Below are 22,737 nucleotides of genomic sequence, written 5' to 3'. Positions count from 1 at the left end.
CATTGAAATCTACCTTTGTGGCCTTCATTTGTACCCACTGACACACAAAACAAAACAATGACTACACAAGACACTAACTACACAATACAACATAACACACAAACTATAAACTCCATGCTAAACGTCATAAATCTCTCGCATCTCAAAACTCTCTCTCTCTCACTCGTTGGCTTTTTTTCCCTTTTGCACTGTAATTAGAAAATGCTTTTTTGTTTTACCGTTTATTCCACGCTAAACGTGACGATAGTATTTAAAAATATATATATATATTCAGTTTAACCTGAGTTTTTCTTTTAATATATTCATTTCTCATCATGTCCATCCTGATCACTCCCAGTGAAATTCTGAACATCTTCAGCTCTTCCACCTGTCTTTTCATAAAATGGGGCTCCACAAGATTTTTAATATATATTTTTTTGTTGGATAAACCTTTTGCAACAAAAAGAAAGTATGTAGACTTTTCATTAAGTAAAATGTATAAATTATCCTACCCAAGTAATGTAGAGTAGTAAATAGTGCATTTTTTAACTATATTTAAAGTTTTTAGAATTATATGCAATACTATGTACATATGTACTATGTACATTGGATCATAATTACTGATGCATTGATGTGTGTACATATATACACATCAATGGTCCAGCTATTGATTATTTTATTATATATATATTGGAGGGTAGCTTGATATATTGCATTATTATGATGCAATTAATGTGAGGAGGCTTGTGCCAGCTCATTTCCCCCCTCGTTCATATAGTACTACATTGTGGAGAGAACTTGAAAATTATATATTGTGCAAAACAACATACGAAGTCAAAATTGAAGGGAAGGACATTATCAGTTATTTTGAAACCAAAGGAAAAAAAATTATGTACCATTGTCAATCTTTATATCTTACTAGGGAAATTCCACATACATAAATGTAAATTTTAAAACTCAACCCCATTATTGAATTTGTTTTTTACTTGAAATTGAATATTACTTAAACTCTCTTAAATTAACTTCAAATAAAAGAGGTTCATCATTGATTGAAATTCATTCAGAAATTTTCAACAAATGAGCTGTCACAGATATAATTTTCAAGTACAAAGCTATTATGAAGTCTGTCACATCCCTCTTTTTTCCTTTTATTAATTATTTACCCTTCTTATTTTCATTGTAATACTTATTGTTACTCTTATTTGCCCTGTATGTTTACTGTACAAACTGAGCTGGGATGACTGACTGTTCACGTTACAATTTCAAATAAAGTTCTGAAAAAAAAGCTTTCCCCACTCTATATGTTCCCCTGGTGTATATCAAAATTAATCTGAGGTGAGAAAACATACACCAAATCGTTTTCGAATATAAAAGGACAGGTAAACTTTCGTTTCATCTTTAATACGTTGTGAAACAGGGAGTTTGGGAGTTTAAAACTCTGAGTTAACAAAGGTTTCCTCCAGCTCAGATTTCCTGTCGGACCTATTTGCAGACGGAACCGGAAGCTCCGCTAGTCACAACTTCCACACATGTGTAATTGGGGATAGAGTTGGCCTCTCGTGGTGTTCTGTGTACAGTTGTTATACCATTATTAAGTTTTACCAAACAGCAGCTGAACACGAGCGTTTAACGGCTGCTTCGACGAGATGGCGGAGATCGTTCAGCAGCGGATCGAGGACAGAATCCCTGAGCTGGAGCAGCTGGAGAGAGTGGGACTGTTCACCAAGAAAGAAGTCAAGTAAGGCAGCACCGAGCCTTTACACGCTGTGTCTTCCAGGAAAATAGCAAAAGAGGTGATGGGTGAGCCCATCACGTACTCTCGGACGCACTCTCAGAGAGGGCCTCGAACCTGTGAAATATTTAATTATTTACATTACAGGGCCGAGAAACTGCGAGAGATGAAGCTGAGAAAGTCTATTGATCATCTTCTTGTTCTCCAAAAAAAAAAAAAAAACCCCAACAAAAAACGGTTTTTACTACTGATTAAATTTTGGATGATTTAGAGAAAAAAAAATCCCCCAAAATAAAGAGCAAATATAGTTAAGTGCTTAATCTGGGCAGCTGAACTTAACTTTTTGACATCTATAGTTAGCAGAAATACATGGAAGATATCGTCCTGAAGATTTAAGGAGGAAATATTGAAGATCCCTTTTGCAGATAGTTGCACATCTACATCCTTAATTAAAATCAGTGTTAGGGTTGTGAATCTCAAAGTAACTGGTGATGATCAATACATTATAGGAATATCGATACATCACCATATTTGTGTAACATCACAATAGAAATCAGCACTTGTCAGGAGAATTCCTTCTGTCTTAAACACCCCAACAAGTCATCACTTTCCAACACTTGACCTCTTCTTCAGAAGTCTCTTGGACACAGCTCTATTTTCTTTACTGGGTGTATTTATTACAGAAGCTGTAGTAGTCGGGCAAGAAGTTTGATACAGGAATGGCACAGAGAATGAAAGATCTGGTGCAGACTACGCGTTGTGCTTCTGTAGTACTCCCAGGGTGATTTGAAGCCAGGCAAAGGAAAGAAAATTAACTCAGGAAGTCCAGCGTCACAGAATATGCTACCTTGATACCACTTTTCTACTCTAGTTAGGCATCAATGCACTTTCTAGTATAACTTTCATTCACAAAATCACGCATGTTTGTTTGAGTGCTTTTTTCCTGCCATGCATGTATGGCACACTGTCTTGCCCAAGGATACATGCAGACTAAAGGAGCCAGGACTCCAACCACGGATCTTCTGACTGCTGGACAACCAGCTCTACCTCCTGAGCCACAGCTGTTGTGGGGGTTAAACTTTTATCTACTAGGAGTTATTCCCTTTACTAATAATGAGGCTAATGTTTAAATAATCTCTTTAAGCGTAAAACTAGGCTCCAGATTGCTTTAAATACAGTTTTTCTACTGTTGGATTTTTATGATGTCAGAAAGAGCAAATAATACCCAGCCCTGTACCCTCTTTCACCTGCTGTTCAATCGTCCTGTTTGCAATGAGCAGCCAATGAGCAGAAAGCTGACCTAATGGAAAGCTCTGCTTTAAATTCAGTTGATCAGTCCTATAATTTGATTTCCTGTGTGGTCTGAAGTTCAAACTGAGCATCTGAATATGGAACAAAGGTGATATAAATGACGTAGCATGGTAGCTGGTCTAAGTATTTCAGAAACTGGTAATTTACCTTGATTTTCTTATGCAGCTATCTGTAGAGATTGTTCTGAATAAGAGAAGCTATTGAGTGAGTGACAGTTCTCTGGGTGAAAATGCTCAAATAACCAGTTGTTTCAACCAAGGTATGCAGAAGGGCATCTCTGAACGCACAATATGTTGAATCTCGAAGCAGCAGAAGACCACACCAGGTGTCACTGTCAGCTAAGAACACTAAACTGAGGCTACAGTCTGCTCAAGCTCGCCATAATTGAACATTAGAAATTCAAAGAAGTGTTTGCGGGTCTGTTGACCCAGTTTGATGTAACACCATGAAAGCCCTAATCCATCCTGCCCTGTATTAACGTTTCAAGATGGCGGTGGTGTAATGGTGAAACTGAAGCTACAATTCACACGGGGTCATTTTCTTGGCACACTTTAGCCCCAACTGAGCATCGTTTAAATGCTACAGCCTGCTGACCATGTACGTTCCTTTGGGACCATAGTGTACCCATTGTTTTGGCTGCTTCCAGAAGAATAATATATACTGTGTCTCAAAGTTCAGATCTTTCCAAACCAGCTTCTTGAACATGACAGTGAGTTTACTGTATTCAAATGGCCTCCACGGTCATCAAATGTACGGGTCATGGATGTTCTCTGACAAACTGCAGCAACTATGTGATGCTATCATGTCAGTACGGGCTAAAATCTCTGAGGACTGTCTCCAGCATCTTGTTAAATCTATGCCCCAAAGACGTAAAGCAGTTCTGAGGATAAAAGGGGTCCAGTGTTAGCAAGGTGCACCTAAAAACTGCCCGTGAGTGTAAATTCAGTGTACAAAAAATGCATTTTATGCTGTATTTCCTAAAATTGACTTCGAAATGTCCCATTCTTCTTTTGTGCTTTCTTTTCTCCTAATAAAAAAACTGTTGGTCAGTATTAAAATTTCCATGTGAAAATATTCCCGTGTGTGTTTATGCAAGTCCTTCTCACTGATTCAACATTATTCTTCTGTTCTATTTTTCATTTAGATCAATAATCAAGAGAGTAACAGCCCTGGAGTACAAGCTTCACAGGCTGATCGTAAATAAGGAGGACTTCATTGCATACATTCAGGTAGGGGGCTGTGATGATACATCATGTTTCTTTCTTTCAATAAATAAGTAAAGATCGTGAATCATGTTCAGAGACTCTCCTTTTGTTTATAGTATGAAATCAACGTTTTAGAGCTGATCAAGAAGAGAAGAGCAGTAAGTATCCTACATACCGAATCTGTTATTTTAAGCTCATGTGATTAAAAACTATATTTGTCAGGAAACCACACCTGAGAGTGACTCTACTATCCTTTTCATTTTCAGCACATACACTACCAGTTCAAGCGAGAGGAGATTGAGTACCCCATCATCCACAGAATAAATAGCATCTTTAAAAGAGCAACAAATAAGTGGAAGGTAGTGTAAATAGAGCATTTGTAATTTGTAATTATTATTCTGTATGGTTGTAATAATTAATTTATAACATCAGATTATTAAATTCAGCCATGTGTATCGAATATTTGTAACATTTTTAGACATTTTTTCCTCTAAATTTGTATGATATTATCTAATGTGTAACTGAGCCATTGCTGGAAAGTAATATGATGCTTTTTGTTAACAAACATGGCAAAAAAAAAAAAAGTTAAAATTGTAGATTTTTACATTGGATTTAAATTTACAAAAGGAATGAAAGCCGAAAGGAGTGAAGAGTCACACGTCTTCTTTCCCCCGCAGGATGATGTGCAGCTATGGCTCTCACACGTTGCTTTCTGTAAGAAATGGGTATGTAAAGATCTCATCACTTGCCTTCAAGTCAGATAAGTCTGCTCTACACCGTGTCTTCTCATTCTTATAATGATCCCTTTCACTCATCAGGCCACCAAGAGCCAAATCAGCAAGGTGTTCTCAGCCATGCTTGCCATCCATCCTGACAAACCAGGTACAGAAGAAAGGGGGCATTACAAACACACTGCAATTTGCCGATGTTTAGTGGCTGGAAATGTGCATTAAAATAAATTAAACCAAGGCAGGAAATCTGTGATTGCAATCTTGGAGATGACCAAGACGAATGCTGTTAATAAACACTGCTTCCGTCCTGCTTTAGCTCTGTGGATCATGGCTGCCAAGAGCGAGCTGGAGGATAGAAATTCTTCTGAGAGCGCCAGACACCTGTTTCTGAGGGCGCTGCGATTCCACCCAAATGATAAGAAAGTCTACCAGGAGGTAAAAGATGCCAAATATCTTCTTTTTATTATTGATATTTAAGGTAACCCAGACTTAAAACTTTAAGCAACAGTTTATTCATTTAAAACATGCTCGTCTAAAATCCTCCAACCACTTTGTGTTAGTATTTCCGTATGGAGCTGCTGCATTGTGAGAAACTGAGGAAGCAGAAGATTCAGCTGGAGCAGGCTCAGATGGACCTGGTGAGCGTGAAACAAAGCAAACACAAAACAGTAGGAAGTAAGCGCGTGCATATGCTGCTCGTTGTATTTAAAACTCACTGTTCACACCTTCCAGGGTGAATATGAATTTTCTCCAGAGATCCTGAGTGGTAAACTGGCTGAGGTTGTATACAAAGATGCTACAGGGAAAATCAAAGGTAAGCTTGTCAATGGTTATTCACAGGCCTGTGCAAATATGAGAAAATATAAAATAACTTAAGTGTTTATGCTGCAAATACATTTGAATATTAAGAGCAGCATAATGCTGTCGCACTCTCTCCTGTAGCCTCCAACGCACATAGGGTCTTAACTGCTCCTCAAGACCCAGATGTTAGAAAATTCCAGGTGTAACAGAGAATATTAAAAAACAAACTCTTAATGCTAAAGTGCAGTTGTGTTGTGTGTTAAGAAAACAGCTCAGCTTTTATAAATCGCCGTAAAACTAAGCACACCTGTGTACACTATATAGGGATTGTGCTTGCATGATCTTTAGGCCTGTTTAGTAAATCTGGGCTTTAAAAATAACACATTTATTGTTTAAATAAAATGCACATAATTTGTAGAGCCGTAGATTTAAACTCTTTCTGCAAACTGTTATTTATTTAGTTTTTATTTCAGTTCAAGACCACCTATATTGTCATTAAAGTGAATTCCTTTAGCAGTGGGATATGTAAAGACTAAATGGGGATAAGAATTGGCAATTGAAATCAACCCTGAGCACAGGATACCTGTTAAAAAACGCTGAAATCACAGACTTACATATGTGGAAGGACTTTTCATGGAAAAACTGTGTAAGATTTTTATTTTTAATAATAACTCCGAAACAAAAGTCCAGACACACCAGTGCACAACTTGAATGCTTTCTGGGATGTGATCATTGTTTGGCAGATCACTTTCATGTATTCTGGCGCAGTCACATTCTTAAAACTGTTCTGGGACGGCGTTCCCACTACGGCGAAGGAGGTTTTGTCTCATAATATTGAATTTATATGTCTGACCTGCTACCTGGGGAAAATTGGACCTTAGTTTAGCTAAATGTGACAACTGTCTATTAAAAATATTTATGGTGGTGAGTAAGAACAAGCCATTGGCTTTGGAAACAACCTAGCGTGTGTCTCTACTTGTGCATCTTTTCATCCTACAGAAGCAGAGTTTGTCATCTCACTTCTGAACATAGCGGCTATTTTTGACTTCACCAAAGACCTCCAGGACTCCATCCTGCAAGAGTAATTTACTTCCAAAAGGCTTTCATTTAACTCTCTTTTACATGAACTCTGAATTCCTCAACTTCCATAGTGTTACCTTTAAGCAGTAACCTCATCTCACCTCTTGTTTCCAGCTTACAGACTAACTACACAGATGACAGCTCCACGTGGGATTTCATGGCTAAGAGGGAGCTGGAGGCCCCAGGAGCAGGAGAGGAGCTCCAGACTGCCAAAGGCAGGGCCTCAGATATAAACCGCAGAGAGGAGCGCTGCTGCCAGGTCTATGAGGAGGGCGTCAAGAGTCTAAACACTGGTAGGAGCTTCCTGATACACAGAGAGAACATATATATTTCAATTTTAAAATGAATTGTTGAGACATGATTTAGACTTTGGTGATTAATTATTAATTGTAACAATCTTCATCTGCAAATGAAGTTGGTGGGTAAACTAAGAAGTACGAGAAAGACGCCACTTTGTTAGGACATCTTACCCCTTTTACGCTCAAACCTCCTTCATTTTTCATGGCACCGATTCAACAAGGTGCTGGAAAATTTCTTCTGAGATTTTAGTTCATGTTGACTTGATAGCATCACACAGCTGCTGCAGATTTGTTGGCTGCACGTCCATGAAGTTAATCTCGTGTTCACCCCCACATCCCAAAGCTGCGGTGACTGCGGAGGCCGTTTGAGTACAGCGAACTCGTCAAGTCACGTCAAGTTTATTTATAAAGCACATTTATAAACAACCAAGGCTGACCAAAGTGCTGTACAATAAAATACAAATATAAAATACAATCGTCATGTTCAAGAAACCAGTTTGAGATGATTTAAGCTTTGTGTCACGTGCCTTGTCTTGCTGGAAGCAGCCATCAGAAGATAGATACACTGTGGTCATAAAGGGTGGTCAGCAACAATACATACGGGTGGGCTGTGGCATTTAAACAATGCTCTGTTGGTATTCAAGGGGCCAAAGTGTGCCTAGAAAACATCTCCCACACCATTATGCCAGCAGCCATAAGTGTTTGTGGATCCATGCTTTCATGTTGTTTATGTGAAATCCTCACCCTGCCATCCAAATGTCACAACAGAAATTGTGACTCAAGATTTTTCCAGTCTTCTGTTGTCCAATTATAGCGAGCCTGTGTGAACTGTAGCCTCAGCTCCCTGTTCTTAGCTGATGGGAGTGTCATCTGTGCATCAGAGATGCTCTTCTGCATCCCACGTCTGTAATGACTTACTGTTGCCTTCCTGTCAGCTTAAAGAAGTCTGGTGTAGTCTCCTCTGATGTCAGAAAGACATTTTTGCCCAGAGACGTGACGCTTACTGGATATTTTCTCTTTTTCTGGCCTTTCTCTGTAAATCCTAGAGATCACTTAAATCACCTTCCTCATTCTTATGTGCAGTTTGAACTTCAGCAGGCCCTCATGAACATGTCTGCGTGCCTACATGCATTGAATTGCTGCCATATGATTGGCTGATTAGGTATTTTCTTTAATGTGCAGCTGAGCGTGTGTGTAGCTTTTTTATGTGTCAATGCACCCATATTACCAAAACAAGAATGATCTCTTCTTGTTCTCTTCTTGTTCTTTTATTTAATTTGCACATGCTGGCAGTGGGTTAAAAGCTTTAATGGAAGAATTTTATTTTGGTCAAAACCTCCAAGAAGGAGCCCAGAAAGTTGTAAAATGTTATCCTTGTTCCTGCATGTATTCATTCACTGCTTCCGTTAGTATAAGAAACTGCTGCTTTGCCTCCCAGAGCCAATGTGGACCTGCTACGTGGCTTTCTTGTTGGAAAGGATGAAAAGGAAGACCAACGTCCAAGAGCTGAAAGAAAAAGTAAGTGAAAAGTCCTTAAGTTTGGCCTGAAGTTATTTCCTCCTCAGGTACGCTGAGAAATGTCAATGGCTTCAGTGTTTTCTGGAGTAAAAACAAGTGTTTGTATCACAGAGGCAGGAGAGGCTGCTGGGAGTGCTGCAGCGTGCCCATGACTGCTCGCTGTTGAAGGAGAATTACTACAAGAACTGGGTGAGATAAAGCCTCTTTTCAATGTGTGAATGGAATTTTAGGCACCCGTAAGCCTGTCTTCTCTTTATTTGAATGATGACCTGTCGGCTCTCATTTCGCTCAAACCACGTTTCGTTTTGGTCGGGTAAGAGCAGCGCCAGGCAAAGTCTGACAGGAACAGCAAAAATCTTTAAAACCTTGCAAGTCGTCTCTTCTTTCAGATATACACTAGCAGAGGTAACATGGAATGAAAATGTAATTGCACTGCACCGAAAACACAACATGTTATTGGAAAAGCAGAAACAACTGAGGCCGACAGTCAGAAGTTACTAACACACTGACGTTCAGGCAAATGAAACCAGTTCTATGATGATGAGAATCTCAATTAGAATAAAAATGTGGTAATAGTTGGCCTAGTGGTTAGAGGCTAATACCAAGCACTCTGAGTAATTTATGGGTTTGTGTGACTATTATTTAATAGCTGTATTTGTTTGTTAATTTATTTGGTGGTGCGACAAACACACATTGTCCAGCAATAATGAATAACAAAGTAAACAGAGTGCACATTTAGACCCAGCACATGGTGGCTTTATGGATATCCTGGTGGTTGTAAGCCTGTATTTTTTAAATCAATTGCTATGTTTCCTGTGTAGGATTATCAGTTTGTCTGGTAATGGGACTGAAATTGTTTAAAAAAACTGAAAATGGTGATAGTCGAAAAACTCCTTTAACATCAGGTTATATTCAAAAAGGAAACGATACCTTGCATTTTACTGATGTATGAATCAACCAACCTGATGTTGTCCACGTGACCAGCTCCAAATCTTGCTCTCATCGGGAGATGCTGAGGGAGCAGCAAGCGTTGCCATGACAGCCACGCAGCGCTACAGCCAATCAGTGACCATGTGGAGTTTGAGCCTGCAGACGCTGATGGAGCTAGGGAGCCGAGACATAGGCCGGTGTTTCCAGGACGCTCTCAAACACGTTAATCCCAAGGTACACACACACTGGACCGGGAGAGCCACATTTGCTTTTCTGAAATCACATAATGGGGTTCAGTAATTTTCTCATCTTACACTATCATATAAACACTGTTCAGCACACTGAGTGGCAGCACCGCTTTAATTGTTGTCCTTGGAGAAAAGAGACATATGGATTCACTCACACACATACACACACTAGCCACCAGCAGTGCTGTATAAGTGGGCCATCTCCTTGGCCTAATTAGTCTCTGTTCAGTCATATTAATTTCCTCAACTGTCTTCATCTGCCTGAGCGCACATGAAGGCAGGTGAAAAACTAAATTTAATCGTGCAGATATTTGTGTATCAATTTACCTTTTTTAAAGGTAAAAGCTACCCCAGTGATGAAGCTGGGGGCTGTTATGGTTTAGGGCAGGAATCTGTCACAAGTGTCAAGTGCAGAGAGAATAAAGGGAAACGGTAGACATTTTGCAGGTTGATGGGGCCAATAAATACGGACCAGGAACAGCAGGTCCAGAATTAGAAACGCATGCAGACGGGTACAAGGAAAGAGGGGACAAAGAAGAAGGTGCCAACTACAGAAGAGAGCAGATAGAAATTAATATCAGTTAATCAGTTCAGTGCAGACAGGAAAAAAAAGGGAGAATATTTATGGAGGCCACGCAGCAGCCTGAGTCTGACCATTAATAATTTGAAGCCCGATTTCCATCTCGGCTCAGTTTGACCTTATAAATTAGCGTTTAGAATTTCTTATGTACTCTTCTGGTCAGTGGTGAATTAAACCTTATCTTACAATCTCTCCTATATTTCAGAGTAGTCAGAACGTTCTTCTTAATTTTTCTGTTGAACCTCCCTCATAGTTGCACAGTTCTGTACAACTATGAATACGCATGCCTCGACTGAGCCGCGGGCCTTTGTAGCAGTGAATAGAATAGCTGATTATTGTTGTGGTGGGGGTTTCATAAGTCCACGGCCCTGAGAAGGAGGATTAGTACAGCTGCTTATTATGCAAGTCTTTTCTTTTGAACAAAACACCCTGTTTGAGCATGGAGAAGTGGCACACACCTCCAGGGTTGGAGGCCTGTGTATCCAACAATGTTAAGTTTCCGCATTGAAAAGCACAGAAGTGCAGATAAATCAATGGTGAAAATGTAAGCACGTTCTTTATCCTGTCATTCTGTACTCATGCCGATTCCAGAAGGTATATTGATCCTTCCCTCCTGGCTGAGAACAGATGCTGCCTGAGTGATTATTCATTTTTAAAATCTCTGCATATAATGGCAAAACCCGGTAACTAATTCTGATCTGAGCTTTGCATGCTCTGACACGTTCACTGGAGACTGAGAAGGCCAAATCCTTTCTGGTTCCTGCTGCTTCTCAAATGTGAATATCAGCTGTAGTGTCATACCGGATGATGCATAGTGTCCCTCACTTGCTATATTTACTTTAAATGATACCAATCCCACTTACGGTACTAGAAAAGATCAGAACTGACCACCCAATTGGTAGCTGTGTTTCTTACAAGCTAGCAATGATATGCCAGTTTAAAATTGACATTAGTGTTTAATAGAAACAGTCTGATGACAGATATCCCAGGTTGGACTGTCAACACTGCTTAAGTGTTTTAACAGTGAGGCACCTCTAATACAAACTCACGATAATCCAGAAGTTCTTTTATTGACTGTTTTACGTTGTTGTTATTCATCAGTGTTAAGTCGTGAAAGTTTTGTGTCTGAACAAAATGCGTGCGCCTAATGGTTGCTTATTAATGAACAGGCGTAAGGTACATTCACATTTTTTAAGGTGGGTGAAGCTCATTCATGTAACCGCGTCTTGTCTTGACAGGAGAGTCTACCACTGTGGCAGCTGCAGTTTGAGTGGAGCAAGGCCAGCCAGAGTGCCGAGGAGACAGAAGCCATCCTCAAGGTAGTGCACCCGAATCCAGCCGTTTGAACAGCTGCAGTGTGATCTTGCTATAGCCTGCAGCATTTAGAGCAATTTATCCGCTTCATTTTTTGTGGATTTGTTTACACCGATATTTTATCGATAAGAGTTACGCTGGAAACACAGTTTTGAATTGTTAGAAATGAAATGCGCAACATAAGAAGTTAATGACAGGATAAAATATGATCCTGCACTGTAATATAAAGTACAGCAGGCAGACTGTGATCAGAAAAGGCTGAGTAAGCTAGAGATGAGATAAAGAGTAAACAATAAAAGCTAAAGCAGGCAAGATTAATAGTGTTTTTGCCTCTGAAATGAGGATATGCCTTGCAGACAGTTTGTTCTCTTGCTTGTTCCCAGAGAGGTCTGCTGTCTGCAGTCCCGGCTGTTGCCATGGAGATGAAAGAGTGCTACCTCGATTGGTCCTACTCCACTGGAGGCTACAAGAAGGCGAGGAAGACCTTTACAAGGTGAAAATCAGATAACTCTGTCTGCTCATGTAGTTTTTAATTTAGGTGATGAATGAAGCAGGAACATATAAGTTTAACGGGTCTCAAAGCACTGACCTGCAGGTGCAAAATAAACGTTCAGGATCTTTAATACCTTTTAATTAAATTGCATTTTTCTTATGTAGCTTACAGGAAAACCGCCCATTGTCCAAGGAGTTTTTCACCAGAATGATTCAAATCGAGAAGGAACAAGTACGTATATGAAGCCCAGTGACATCCTCATTCTTCTGCCTGCCACCAACTATAATGTTTATGTTGTACTGACTTCATTGATAGTTTGACACTGGAAAGATACCTTTGATGTTGCTGATAAGTGAAAACAATTAATGTGATTACAATGTTGTTTTTTCAGGAAAATCCAAAGATGAACTATCTGAGGGACTACTATGAGAGGGTGCTGCAGGAGTTCGGCACCTCCAATGAAGGTGAATTTAAATCAGGTTAAGGAGCTGGAATGAACCGGAAAGCTGGTGTTATTTATGCTTTCAGCTCAGCCAGCAAGCTCAAGTTTTAAGACGAATATTAAAGTTTGTGAGCTCATTGCTCCCCATTAATACAAACAGACCCAGGTGGATGCTGGGGTGGTGGAGGGTGTTGAGTTTATCTAGGCACAAACCCCACTGGAACACGAGACACACAATAACTGCACGACAAAACAAGTCAAGACAGAGCTCTTTGTCTTTGTGGCCCGTGAGGGAAGTCAGCCCAGGCCTTCACCTGTCCTTAGCCAACTTCAACTGATTCCTTCGCTACAGCCCTTTTTTTATTGTCAGCAAGCAAGCAATCATTCATGAATGTGCAATTACAAATACATGTGACATTCTTAAGCAGGCATATCTGAACAACATCAGTGTCTATATTCTGTGTGTGTGGGTGTGTGTAGGTGCATGTGTGTGTGTTTACAGCTGTACCATACATAGGCATATGACCTTTCAATGAACTTAAACTGTGTATGAGGTATGCAGAAAGGCAGAAGTAAGCGTCTCGCTAAATGATAAGAACAGGAACTTGCAACAGGTCATGTCTCAGACGAACATTTAAAGGTGTGAAGTCTCGCACTTATAAGAAACAGAACGATTCTGGTTTCTAAAGCTATAATGGAAATGATAACGTCGAGGCTGCTTCCTCTCAACTCATGGTACACACGCGCACACAGAATCTTATCAGACCTAATAAGGATATGATTTTTATCAGCGTACAAATGATTATATATTTCTAAGCACAAATGACAATATAAAAAATATCAATTCCAACAGAGGGGTTGAACAGCAGGAACAGTATTTACAAATTAGAGGAAGAGATTAAAAAAGAGATCGCCAAAACGAGAGGATGTGTCTTTGTATGTTATGTGAGCACAAATCAAATACAGGTTTGGACTGAACAGCTAATCAACAGTTAGAGTTATTTGATCAGACTGAGTCAGAGGACAAGAGTAAAACACGTTCAAGAGAATCTGTATCGCTAAAGAACAAAGTTAGACGAGATGGAAAATACCGGGCCACCTCCATATTGCACCTACAGGAGCTGCTCAGCCATGGAAACCCATGGCATGAAGGTCTCGGTGCATTATGTGCCCTTGCACTTGGTGACCCAACTCACAACAACAATCACCTCAACGCACTCAGTTTGACCTATATATTAAAGGAAAAAATAAATAGTATTATGCAGAAAACAACAACAATCAAATGATCCCCTTTGAGCAAGCACTTGGCAACAGTGGGGAGGAAAAACTCCCTTGTGACAGGAAGAAACCGCTGGCAGAGCCAGGCTCAGGGAGGAAGACAGTGAGTGGCATGTTACAGTATCACACTTGTAATGCTATAAGCTCTATAGAGATGTGGCTCAATACTTCTGTCCTTGTAGTGTAAAAGTATGGATAGATACAATTAGATTAAGAACCTTTAGGTTTTTTGTTTTTTTTAAACATAACTGTTTCCTGTTTCGTTTTTCTAAAGATCTGTGGCTGCAGTACATCCGCGAGGAACTCGGACCCCTCGGTCAGCCAGAGAACTGTGGAAAGATCCACTGGAGAGCCATGAAGTTTCTGGAAGGAGAGAGTGTAGAAAGATTCATTTCCAAACATGCACTCCTTCAGACTGGACACTTATAAGTAGCAGAAAAACAAGGCTGTGAGTTCAGACAACAAATACCTTGTGGAGGTTTGTCAGCTGACGAACAAGCACGTTTCTGAGTGATTCTTCCTCCCAGTCTAATTGAAGACTGGTCCCGTGCTGAATTTCTTTCGTTCCCAGCTTTGCAGTTTCTGTTGTTTGCGGTTCATTCAAAATAAACCTGCTCGTTCCTCTTTAAAGGTTCCAGCCATGTTACAAGAACAATTCTCATTTTCACAGACTTGTTTTTTTCTTATCGATTGCAGCCGTAATTTACAACAGGTGTTCGTTTTTGTTTTAAGGTCTGTGCTGCGTTTGTTAACCCCACAGTAATGACGCCCAGAGTCATTAAATACACGTTTGTCATTTTGAGAAGATAAATTTTAATGCTGTTATGAAGATGATATTAAAACAGTCTTTCATTCTTGGGTGTTTTCTCGGGTTATGGTCTGTCTGACGCAGTAAACTTACACAACCACTTTTTTCTTAACGAAGCAGTCATGTAACGGTAGCTCTCACTGTTCCAACACTTATAGATTGGAGCGGTTATTTTGATAAAAACATCCTTTTATCCTCTGAAGCATACTTTGCATCACACATTGTTTGCTGTTAGTATCAAGTATCACTTAATTCTCACCTTTTATGGTACAAAATGTTGCCTTTAAAGGTCACAAACCATAAATACGAAGCAGCAGCAGTACTCTGTGAGGGAATAGCACATGTATGTTGAGTTCAAGGCCAACTAAAAAGGAAAAAACCCACACCTGCCAACATCAAAATATATTTACAGTGTGTAAGGACACTTTAAATTGTTACAGTTTATACAGCAATGTAGGAAAGTTATGAGGTATAACAATATTAATGGAAAAAGCTTATAAATAGATCATGTTACACATTAAAATCTAGTAGAAAATACACATGTAGACCTACAGTATCAAATTGTATCACTAGACAAAAGCATGTTTAACTGAAAATGATAAATACAGAGAGCGTGCGGGTGTTTACTCTTCACACCCTACAGGTTGTTAACATGAGGTCCATGTGGCAGTTTTGGGGGGAGCTTGAGATAAATTAATGACAGTCCTCTGTAGAAGATCTTTGAGACAAAACTACATCATCTCTGTCCTGAACTGACTTTTCATTGAATGAAAATATTAATTAAGGCAGAAAGTGGTATGTTTAATGATCCCACTACAAAAACAAGCAGAGCTGCAAATTTCTCTGTAAGTGGAGTTGAGCTACTTGGGTTTCCTGTTTCTAAAATTTGGGTGGGGTGGGGGGAAGCTAACCTGAGAAATATTAATGCAGTGAGGGGTACATTTTACTCTGCAGCTTCAGTCTGCAAAATCTGCAATAGAGTGCAAGGGGAGCCATATCAGCTCATGATGGTCTTTAAGGATTTATAACCGTTAAATTTGTGGAAACTGTTACAATTTCAGTATTTTAGCTATTAAAAGAAAAAAAAGTTAACATTTTATGAATATCAACAGACGAATTTCAACTTCAATCTATTGTAGCCTTTTAAAAATAGTTGGACGCTTATTAGAAGGCGTGTACTTCAGCACGTTTTAACCTACAAAACATGTTTAGGAAAAAAAGTTGGACCACATTTTAAAACAGTTAAAAATGAACTTAATATCTTGATGATCTTTAGTGTTTTCCACATTTCTACCACTTTTCTTATTTTAGGAATAAATACAGTATATGCTTGTATGTGTTCCCCCGCCAAAAAACACAAAGAAAAACCTGAAACTATACTAACTTCCATGAACACCAAAACCGAGAACCACGACTCCTGTGAGCATTTCTAATGTACCCAAAATTCTGGTTACATCACCTCCCACATGCCAACCCCAGCCCTCCACATCACACATCTTCAGAGCTTTTTAAAGAAGATGTAGGTGAAGAGTACCAACACGCCAGCAGACAACAGCCCAATCACAAACTGGTGGATGGTGATGACGTTCTCCAAGGCGTGGATGCGCTCCTCCATCGCACTGGTGTGGATGTAGTCATAGATGGAGACCCCGATGCTCCACACCGCCCATACGGCATCCACCAGCGCCTTCATGGTGGGAGAAACCATTGAGAGGGCCGCCTGCAGCTGGACGCCCACCGCATCCGCTGCTTATTGGCCCCTGCTGCACTAAAGAGAGAGCAAGAGAAGAGGGTGACACATGGTGCAGCGAGGAGATGGCAATGTGTGGGCATAATGACTGCCTGTGAAACGGCAAATACAGTTAAAGCTCTACAGCCACGAACAGAAAACATCACACAAATCAGGTTTTAAATAAACCAAACTACTGAAAAATCTGAGGGTTTCTGTGTGGAGTTTGCATTTTCTCCACGTGCCTGTGTGGGATCTTTCTGGCTACTTGGACTTCCTCCCACAGTCCACAGACATAAAGGTGAAAGAAAGGTGTAAATGCTAGTCTATGTTTTAGCCTGCAACACAACCACCTACCTGTGGAGTGAGCTCCAGCCACACCAAGACCCTGAATTTTGTTTTGTTTAATTTATTCAGGACACCTTCAGATTTAGTTTGTGTATCTGAAAAGGAGTGGGAAGACATGCACATCCACTTGGATAAGACAAGGAAAATGGATGGATGGATAGCTGTCTGCAAGTGAAACTCTTCTGTTTAAGCGATTGAGGTACGTTAATAATTATCATGAAATTACTGTATTTTTAAAATTAATTTAATAATGATAAAGACAATTTGCTTTTTACCTTCAGAATAAACAATTGTATAATATTAATGATAATTTGTTTTTCGATATTATTGCATTCTATTGTATCCAACAGAGAACTTTAATATATTCTCCTGAGAACCAGCCTATTCATTTATGTCCTCTGTAATGGACATTTCGTCTTGGTCTCTATCTTTTGACTTATTTGAGATATCTTACTACCTCCTTGCTTTCCACTGATATCGCATGTGTTTGGGTTGCCTCTATTACCTCCAAAAAGGAAGAAAATCACAAAAAAAATATGCCCAACATGAAGTCTAAAATGAAATTGGAAAAATAAATAAAATAAAATAAAAACAAAAATAAAACAAAACTCAAAAATTTAAGGATTTAAGTCGGAACCATCAACATGTTTTATGCTGATAGATAAATACCCCCTGTGCTCAAGTACACACTTTCATAATTTACTCTACCAACTCACAGCTAAAAATTAAACATTTACTGCGTGATTTTTATTTCACTGAAACAAAAGCGATGACTTTAAATTATATATTTTTTTATTTTGCTAATGAAATAACCAGATAACGACTTTTTTAACGAATGAAACCAACCCAGTTTTTAACTCTTGACACAAAAACGATCAACTACTGATATATTCTTTTTCGCACTTTTTACTGAAAACAACGCGAACCTTATTCCAACGCGCGATGACGTCACGCACCCACTGGATTCTTGGCATTACGAGCATGACAGCGTTTGGCCTTGTGGGATCAGTAACCTCGCAAACCTCACGCCTAATCCACAGTTTGAGGGGGGACGTGTTGTTGTGTTGCGCACAAACCGCTCAGGCTGTAACACTAACGCGACGAAGACGTTTCCGAAACGGAGCCAAAACTCACCGACAAGTGTCAGATGCTACAGCGATGATGAGGCCGATGATGAACATCCGTCCTGCTGTTTCTGGAGTAATGAATTATCTTGTTTATGTGGCAAACCTGAGTGTTCTTGTCAGGAACCAAATCGGTCATTGCTGGTTGGCGAGAAGTCCACCTCGATCGGAGGCATCGCTTCCGGACCGAACCTTTAAAATTAAATAGTTATCTATTTAAATCGATAATAGCAAAACTCAATGAGGGAATGAGGCAACAGATATATTTATTGGAGAAAGGCTCTAACACCTGAATACACCGGGTTAAAGTTATCATTGATTTTCTTATTAATAATAGCTTCTTTAGTACCGAGCGTCAGGTCATACGTTTATTTTGATAAGAAATCCTCCAATTTCCGGTGTTATTACTATGGGCTTTTGAAGTGAGGTGAAGCAGCTGACTGATGCCTTGTGAGGGCGTCACACAGGAGCGTCAGCAGCAAGACTAAAAGTGGAGCATGAGTTCAGGACCGAGTAGAACTCAACAGAACTGAATAAATGATCAGAACAGAGAGAACAATCACGCACAAACATTGAAAACTTTCACACAAGATTCAAACTCATCATTAAAAACGACACAGGGGCAAAAAGGACAAATCAGATGTACAAAGCCAGCATGAGAACAGCTGCAGCTGTACTTAAAGGGAAGTCCTCCATCAGGGCTGCAGCCTGTTTGATCCCACTTCCTGCCCTTTAATTATGGCTTCCTCTAATACACATCTCACCAAAAATCTGGGGCCATCAGTAGTAACGGAAAGAAAGACAGATACTTCCACAAGGAAATTCGGTGTGTTACAGCAGCAGCAGCAGCACCATAAATAATAATAATGATAACAGTGAAATTAACAATAAAACCACTATTATTGAAAGTACCACAGCCACACGTCAAAGGCCTTATGATGCAAGGGAGTGCAGTTTTTTATGCAACATTGAGAGAATAGGATTTTCAGTATAAGTGGGATTAAATAAAAAAAATAACACTGAAAATGTGCAAGAGACAATTCCAGCAAAGAGCAGTGCAAATGGCATTACCATGCACACTATAAGTCTGACAAACAACAGGAAGGAGGTTTGATATAGAGGTATGTGTGTGTGGACAGGTGTGATCACCTGTCACCACAAAAAGGAGAGCTGCTGTAAAGTTTAAAAGGGAAGGGTAGGAATGACTTCCCAGAACATTCATTATGGTAGTGGGATTGAAGAAGTTTGAGGGAGAAGTGTGTCCCGCTCCGTATTGTGCAGTAGGAGAGGGGGAGGTAGTTTGTCTGTGATGGAGAGCTGGTTGTCCAGTGACCTCTTGACCCTCACCGAGCTGCTCCAACATCTTATTAACCCTTTTCCTCGCGTCCTGTCCACTTCTCATGCAATCCATGGCACTAATGAAACCATATTTCAACTAAAAATAAACATTTTAGCACTGGATTATAATTTAATGTTTTAGTGTTCATGTATTCTGATCAGGCACCGATGATAATACCAAACCTTAACCTCTGAACCTCAGAAACTAGATTCAGTATTCTTTACTGTCATCAAAACAAAATGAAGACAGTACTCCTTCACATTATGCAAAAAACTTGAATGTAATAGAAAATACAATATTTATATACAATTTATTGAAAATATAATAGATGTCAGAGATATAGAATATAGTAGGCCTATCACACGTCAAATAGATGTGATATGTAATATAGACTATTGTGTGTAAGTAATGTAGAACAAAATGTAAAAGATCAAAGGAGAATGAAATGTTGCTGAGAGAATAATCAAACAATATAGTAAAAATATAACGAAATAAACGAATATAACTAACTGCAAAAGAGCTGAAAACGAAAGAACAAACAGAAGCAAAAGACGCAAAGAACATGAGATGAACTGAAGAGAATACCAACAGATATTTGACCAGAGTGAGTAAATGAAGTCAGAGAGGCTGGAATAATGGCCCACAGAGCACTATAACTAAACACACACCCGTCATGATCTCACTGAAAATACTTAACGGAGCCACGGACTGAATCCAGCTGTCACGCCGTAATTACCACCTGCTGTGGAGCGACACGTGATCGGTGATCTGCGTGAAACAATACAGGTTACATTTGAAACATACACAGAACGATGAAGTGTCACGTCACGCTGCAGCCAGCAGGTGTCGCGGCACACTAACGCGTTGCCGGTCGGGGAGGTAACGGGAGAGGTGTGATGAACCTGGGATGTATATAGCCTCCCGCACAGCATCGATAAAAGGGGAACACCTTGAGAGAGGCGCAGACGAGCCGCCGCGGAGCCGCCGGACACCGCAGCTGAGCGCGGGGGCCTCTGTGGCGCATGTGGACGGGCAAGCCAACACACCGCAGGAATGTGTGCAGTTCAGAAGCAAACGCACATGCTCGGGTTTTTACTCTGTATGTGGTGCTCGATCGTTTTCAGGTCCTCGGGCAGTGTAGTAAAGACTACGGGGTCACTTTGCTGTGCCGCTGTCGGAAACCTATAATTGGAAACGAGCCAGTGACGCGCTGAAAATAACCAGGTTAGCACTTAGTACCGGTCCATTTTGGGGAGGGCCCAACACGAGGGCGCAGCACCATATATCAGCTCTTTCCAGCTGTTTGGGAATATCCTGCTCTAGAAAAGCTGCAGCACGGCGGCAGCAGCAGCGGCGCAAGCAGGGTGCCTTTTTCTCCCGCCCCCCATTCCAGAATGGATATTGGGTGAGTGGCTGGGTGCGCACGGGGGGATCTCTCGTTGGGAAACGCAAAAGCTGTCTCTCCCTCTCTCTCTCGTTTTTTTCTTGAAGGAAGGGAGGGAGGGAGGGCGGGAGGTGGGAGACTGGCACAAGGCTCGACACTGTTGCGTCTGCATGTTTTTTCTCTTTGGACAGACAGGAAAAAAGATGGACCAGGGGGACTGTCCGACTTATTCCATAAGACAGTTCCCGGCCCCCACCCCCCCCCAAAAGGATAATCTTGCTCAATTTGGGATGCGTGCAACACCAAGTGATCACATATTACTTGGGCGGCGGTGGTGCTGGTGGTGGATGGACGGTGAAGTTCAACTTCGCATGCAGACGCGATCTCCTCCAGGCAGCCAGACAAACCCACCAGACAGTCGGCGCGTATTACGTGAAGAGGTCTCCATATGGGCTATGGGATGCGAACACCTGCCCGGTACACAGGTAACTACAATCCGACGGTGTCGCCTACTTCTTCGAACACCGACAGGCAGCAGATTAGAGGGTATGTATGAACAGGCGCAGATTAAATCTTCTCGTATTTGCTCTGAAAGTGAAATCGTGCAGTCGAGAGATATTTCAGTATGTAAACCTCTGGAGTTTCCTCCTCATGCAGTCCCCGGCGACGGGACTGATGATAGTGTGTCAGAGGCTGGGTCTTTGCGGGCAAGGTGAGTCCTCATTTCATTCAACTGGCCTACAAAGTCCCAGTTTCTGGCTCATGTGACCCCCCAAGTCATAGACAATACACCTCGGCTATGTATCTATTATTAAAGAAAAGAAAAAACCTTAGGGAACAGACAGCATTTTAAAGCAGAGGTAAACCCTTTGTGTTGCAAGCAGACACATAGCTTAAAGTTACCCAGAATAATTAGTGCAAATGTTATGGCGAAACTGAGGGAAAAAAATACACTAACATAACGTGACCATAAATGAAATCCCTACACATATAAACTCCAGGCAAAATTACGCGAACATTTGTTAAATTTTAAAAGTTTATGGACAAGAAAATTACACGAATGTATTTTAAAAAGTAAAGAAAAAAACATGTCATGTTATGTGAAAATAACGATTTGAATATATCTATAGATCAAACAGTGAACGTCACTGTTTAATTATTGGCGAAAAGGTGTTTGAATAGTCAAGCTTAAACTTTTTACATACAGAAGAGTGCGTGTCAAGTGTACCCAGAAACCGAGAGCAGACGTTGTTTCCGATTTATACAATGAAGAATTTGGAGTAAAAAAACAAGACAAAAAACCCTCTGATATCCCCCCCACTGTTCTCATGTAGCTGTACAATTCGTGAGTAATTATTTTGAAAACAAATTACATTTCCCATCGTTTTTTCTTCCAAAATGGGCCAAATTAGTTTTTGTTTAACCCCCCCCCCCCCCCCCCCCCCTCAAAAGAAAAGAAAGTAGGTGTATAGCAACAGTCAAAGCACTAATAAATGCAGATGAGCACTCAAGTCAGAATTTACTGTTGAAACTTGAAGCTCAAGCTCTACATAAACGCATCTCAATAAAACAGGCAGAGCTGTCAAAAATCTTAAAGTGGCCTCCTCTATTATGTCGAACAAGTGTGTCAAATGGTGAAGAAGTTGTTTTGGAGGCCTGTTTCTATATCTGTCCTGACCCTAGCATGCCGTACATACCTCACTAATGAATTTAGCATCCTGACACTAGATGCTTTATGTAATTAATAGAGCCGAGGGCAGTGGTGGCATCTCTGTGCTGCAAGCGACACGTAGGTAAGACATTTGCTGAATAATGGGATTTTTTTTTTTTTTAAAACAAGACCTCCATGATTATTAACACACACTTAAAAGTGTCCTGTAAATGGAGCAAACTCTGCTGACATCACAGTAGGTGGGATGTCGTTACGCTGATCTTTTTTGTCACTGTTATTTATTAAACTCTTAATACTTGAACCTGAGTTGTTTTGTAGGCTGCGTATAACAGATCAGTGGCGGGCCATTTGTGTTTACAAGCCTGCCATTACTCGTTGCGTCTATAATAAGT

General features: G+C 40.4%; 1 protein-coding gene and 2 long non-coding RNA genes across 3 annotated transcripts in view; 2 read left to right on the top strand and 1 right to left on the bottom strand.

The window, feature by feature from the left end:
* Nucleotides 1–1,485: 1,485 nt before the first annotated feature.
* On the top strand, nucleotides 1,486–14,596 carry utp6 (UTP6 small subunit processome component). Its single transcript, XM_085410166.1, has 19 exons — nucleotides 1,486–1,717; nucleotides 4,167–4,251; nucleotides 4,344–4,385; nucleotides 4,494–4,586; nucleotides 4,905–4,952; nucleotides 5,046–5,109; nucleotides 5,275–5,393; nucleotides 5,519–5,596; nucleotides 5,691–5,772; nucleotides 6,759–6,840; nucleotides 6,954–7,132; nucleotides 8,577–8,656; nucleotides 8,768–8,845; nucleotides 9,641–9,820; nucleotides 11,653–11,733; nucleotides 12,112–12,221; nucleotides 12,386–12,452; nucleotides 12,613–12,685; nucleotides 14,216–14,596. Exons 1-19 carry the CDS (start codon nucleotides 1,626–1,628, stop codon nucleotides 14,368–14,370), a joined length of 1,788 nt encoding a protein of 595 aa, XP_085266292.1. The 5' UTR covers nucleotides 1,486–1,625; the 3' UTR covers nucleotides 14,371–14,596.
* A 1,017-nt stretch (nucleotides 14,597–15,613) lies between these two features.
* On the bottom strand, nucleotides 15,614–18,904 carry LOC146668267 (uncharacterized). Its single transcript, XR_014912139.1, has 2 exons — nucleotides 17,961–18,904; nucleotides 15,614–16,517 (listed from the first exon to the last, which is right to left on the bottom strand). It is a non-coding gene; the product is annotated as an uncharacterized LOC146668267 (long non-coding RNA).
* A 139-nt stretch (nucleotides 18,905–19,043) lies between these two features.
* Nucleotides 19,044–22,737, top strand: part of LOC146668266 (uncharacterized) — a 40,547-nt gene continuing 36,853 nt past the window's right edge. Inside the window, exon 1 of the long non-coding RNA XR_014912140.1 lies at nucleotides 19,044–21,158. This is a non-coding gene — a long non-coding RNA (uncharacterized LOC146668266). The remainder of the gene's footprint in view (nucleotides 21,159–22,737) is intronic.

The sequence above is a fragment of the Rhamphochromis longiceps genome, linkage group LG6, assembly GCF_057381845.1.
Source record: "Rhamphochromis longiceps isolate RC_006_pf linkage group LG6, R_longiceps_female_GT1.1, whole genome shotgun sequence".
NCBI classification, from domain to species: Eukaryota; Metazoa; Chordata; class Actinopteri; order Cichliformes; family Cichlidae; genus Rhamphochromis; species Rhamphochromis longiceps.
This window is presented reverse-complemented; position numbering and strand designations above follow the sequence as displayed.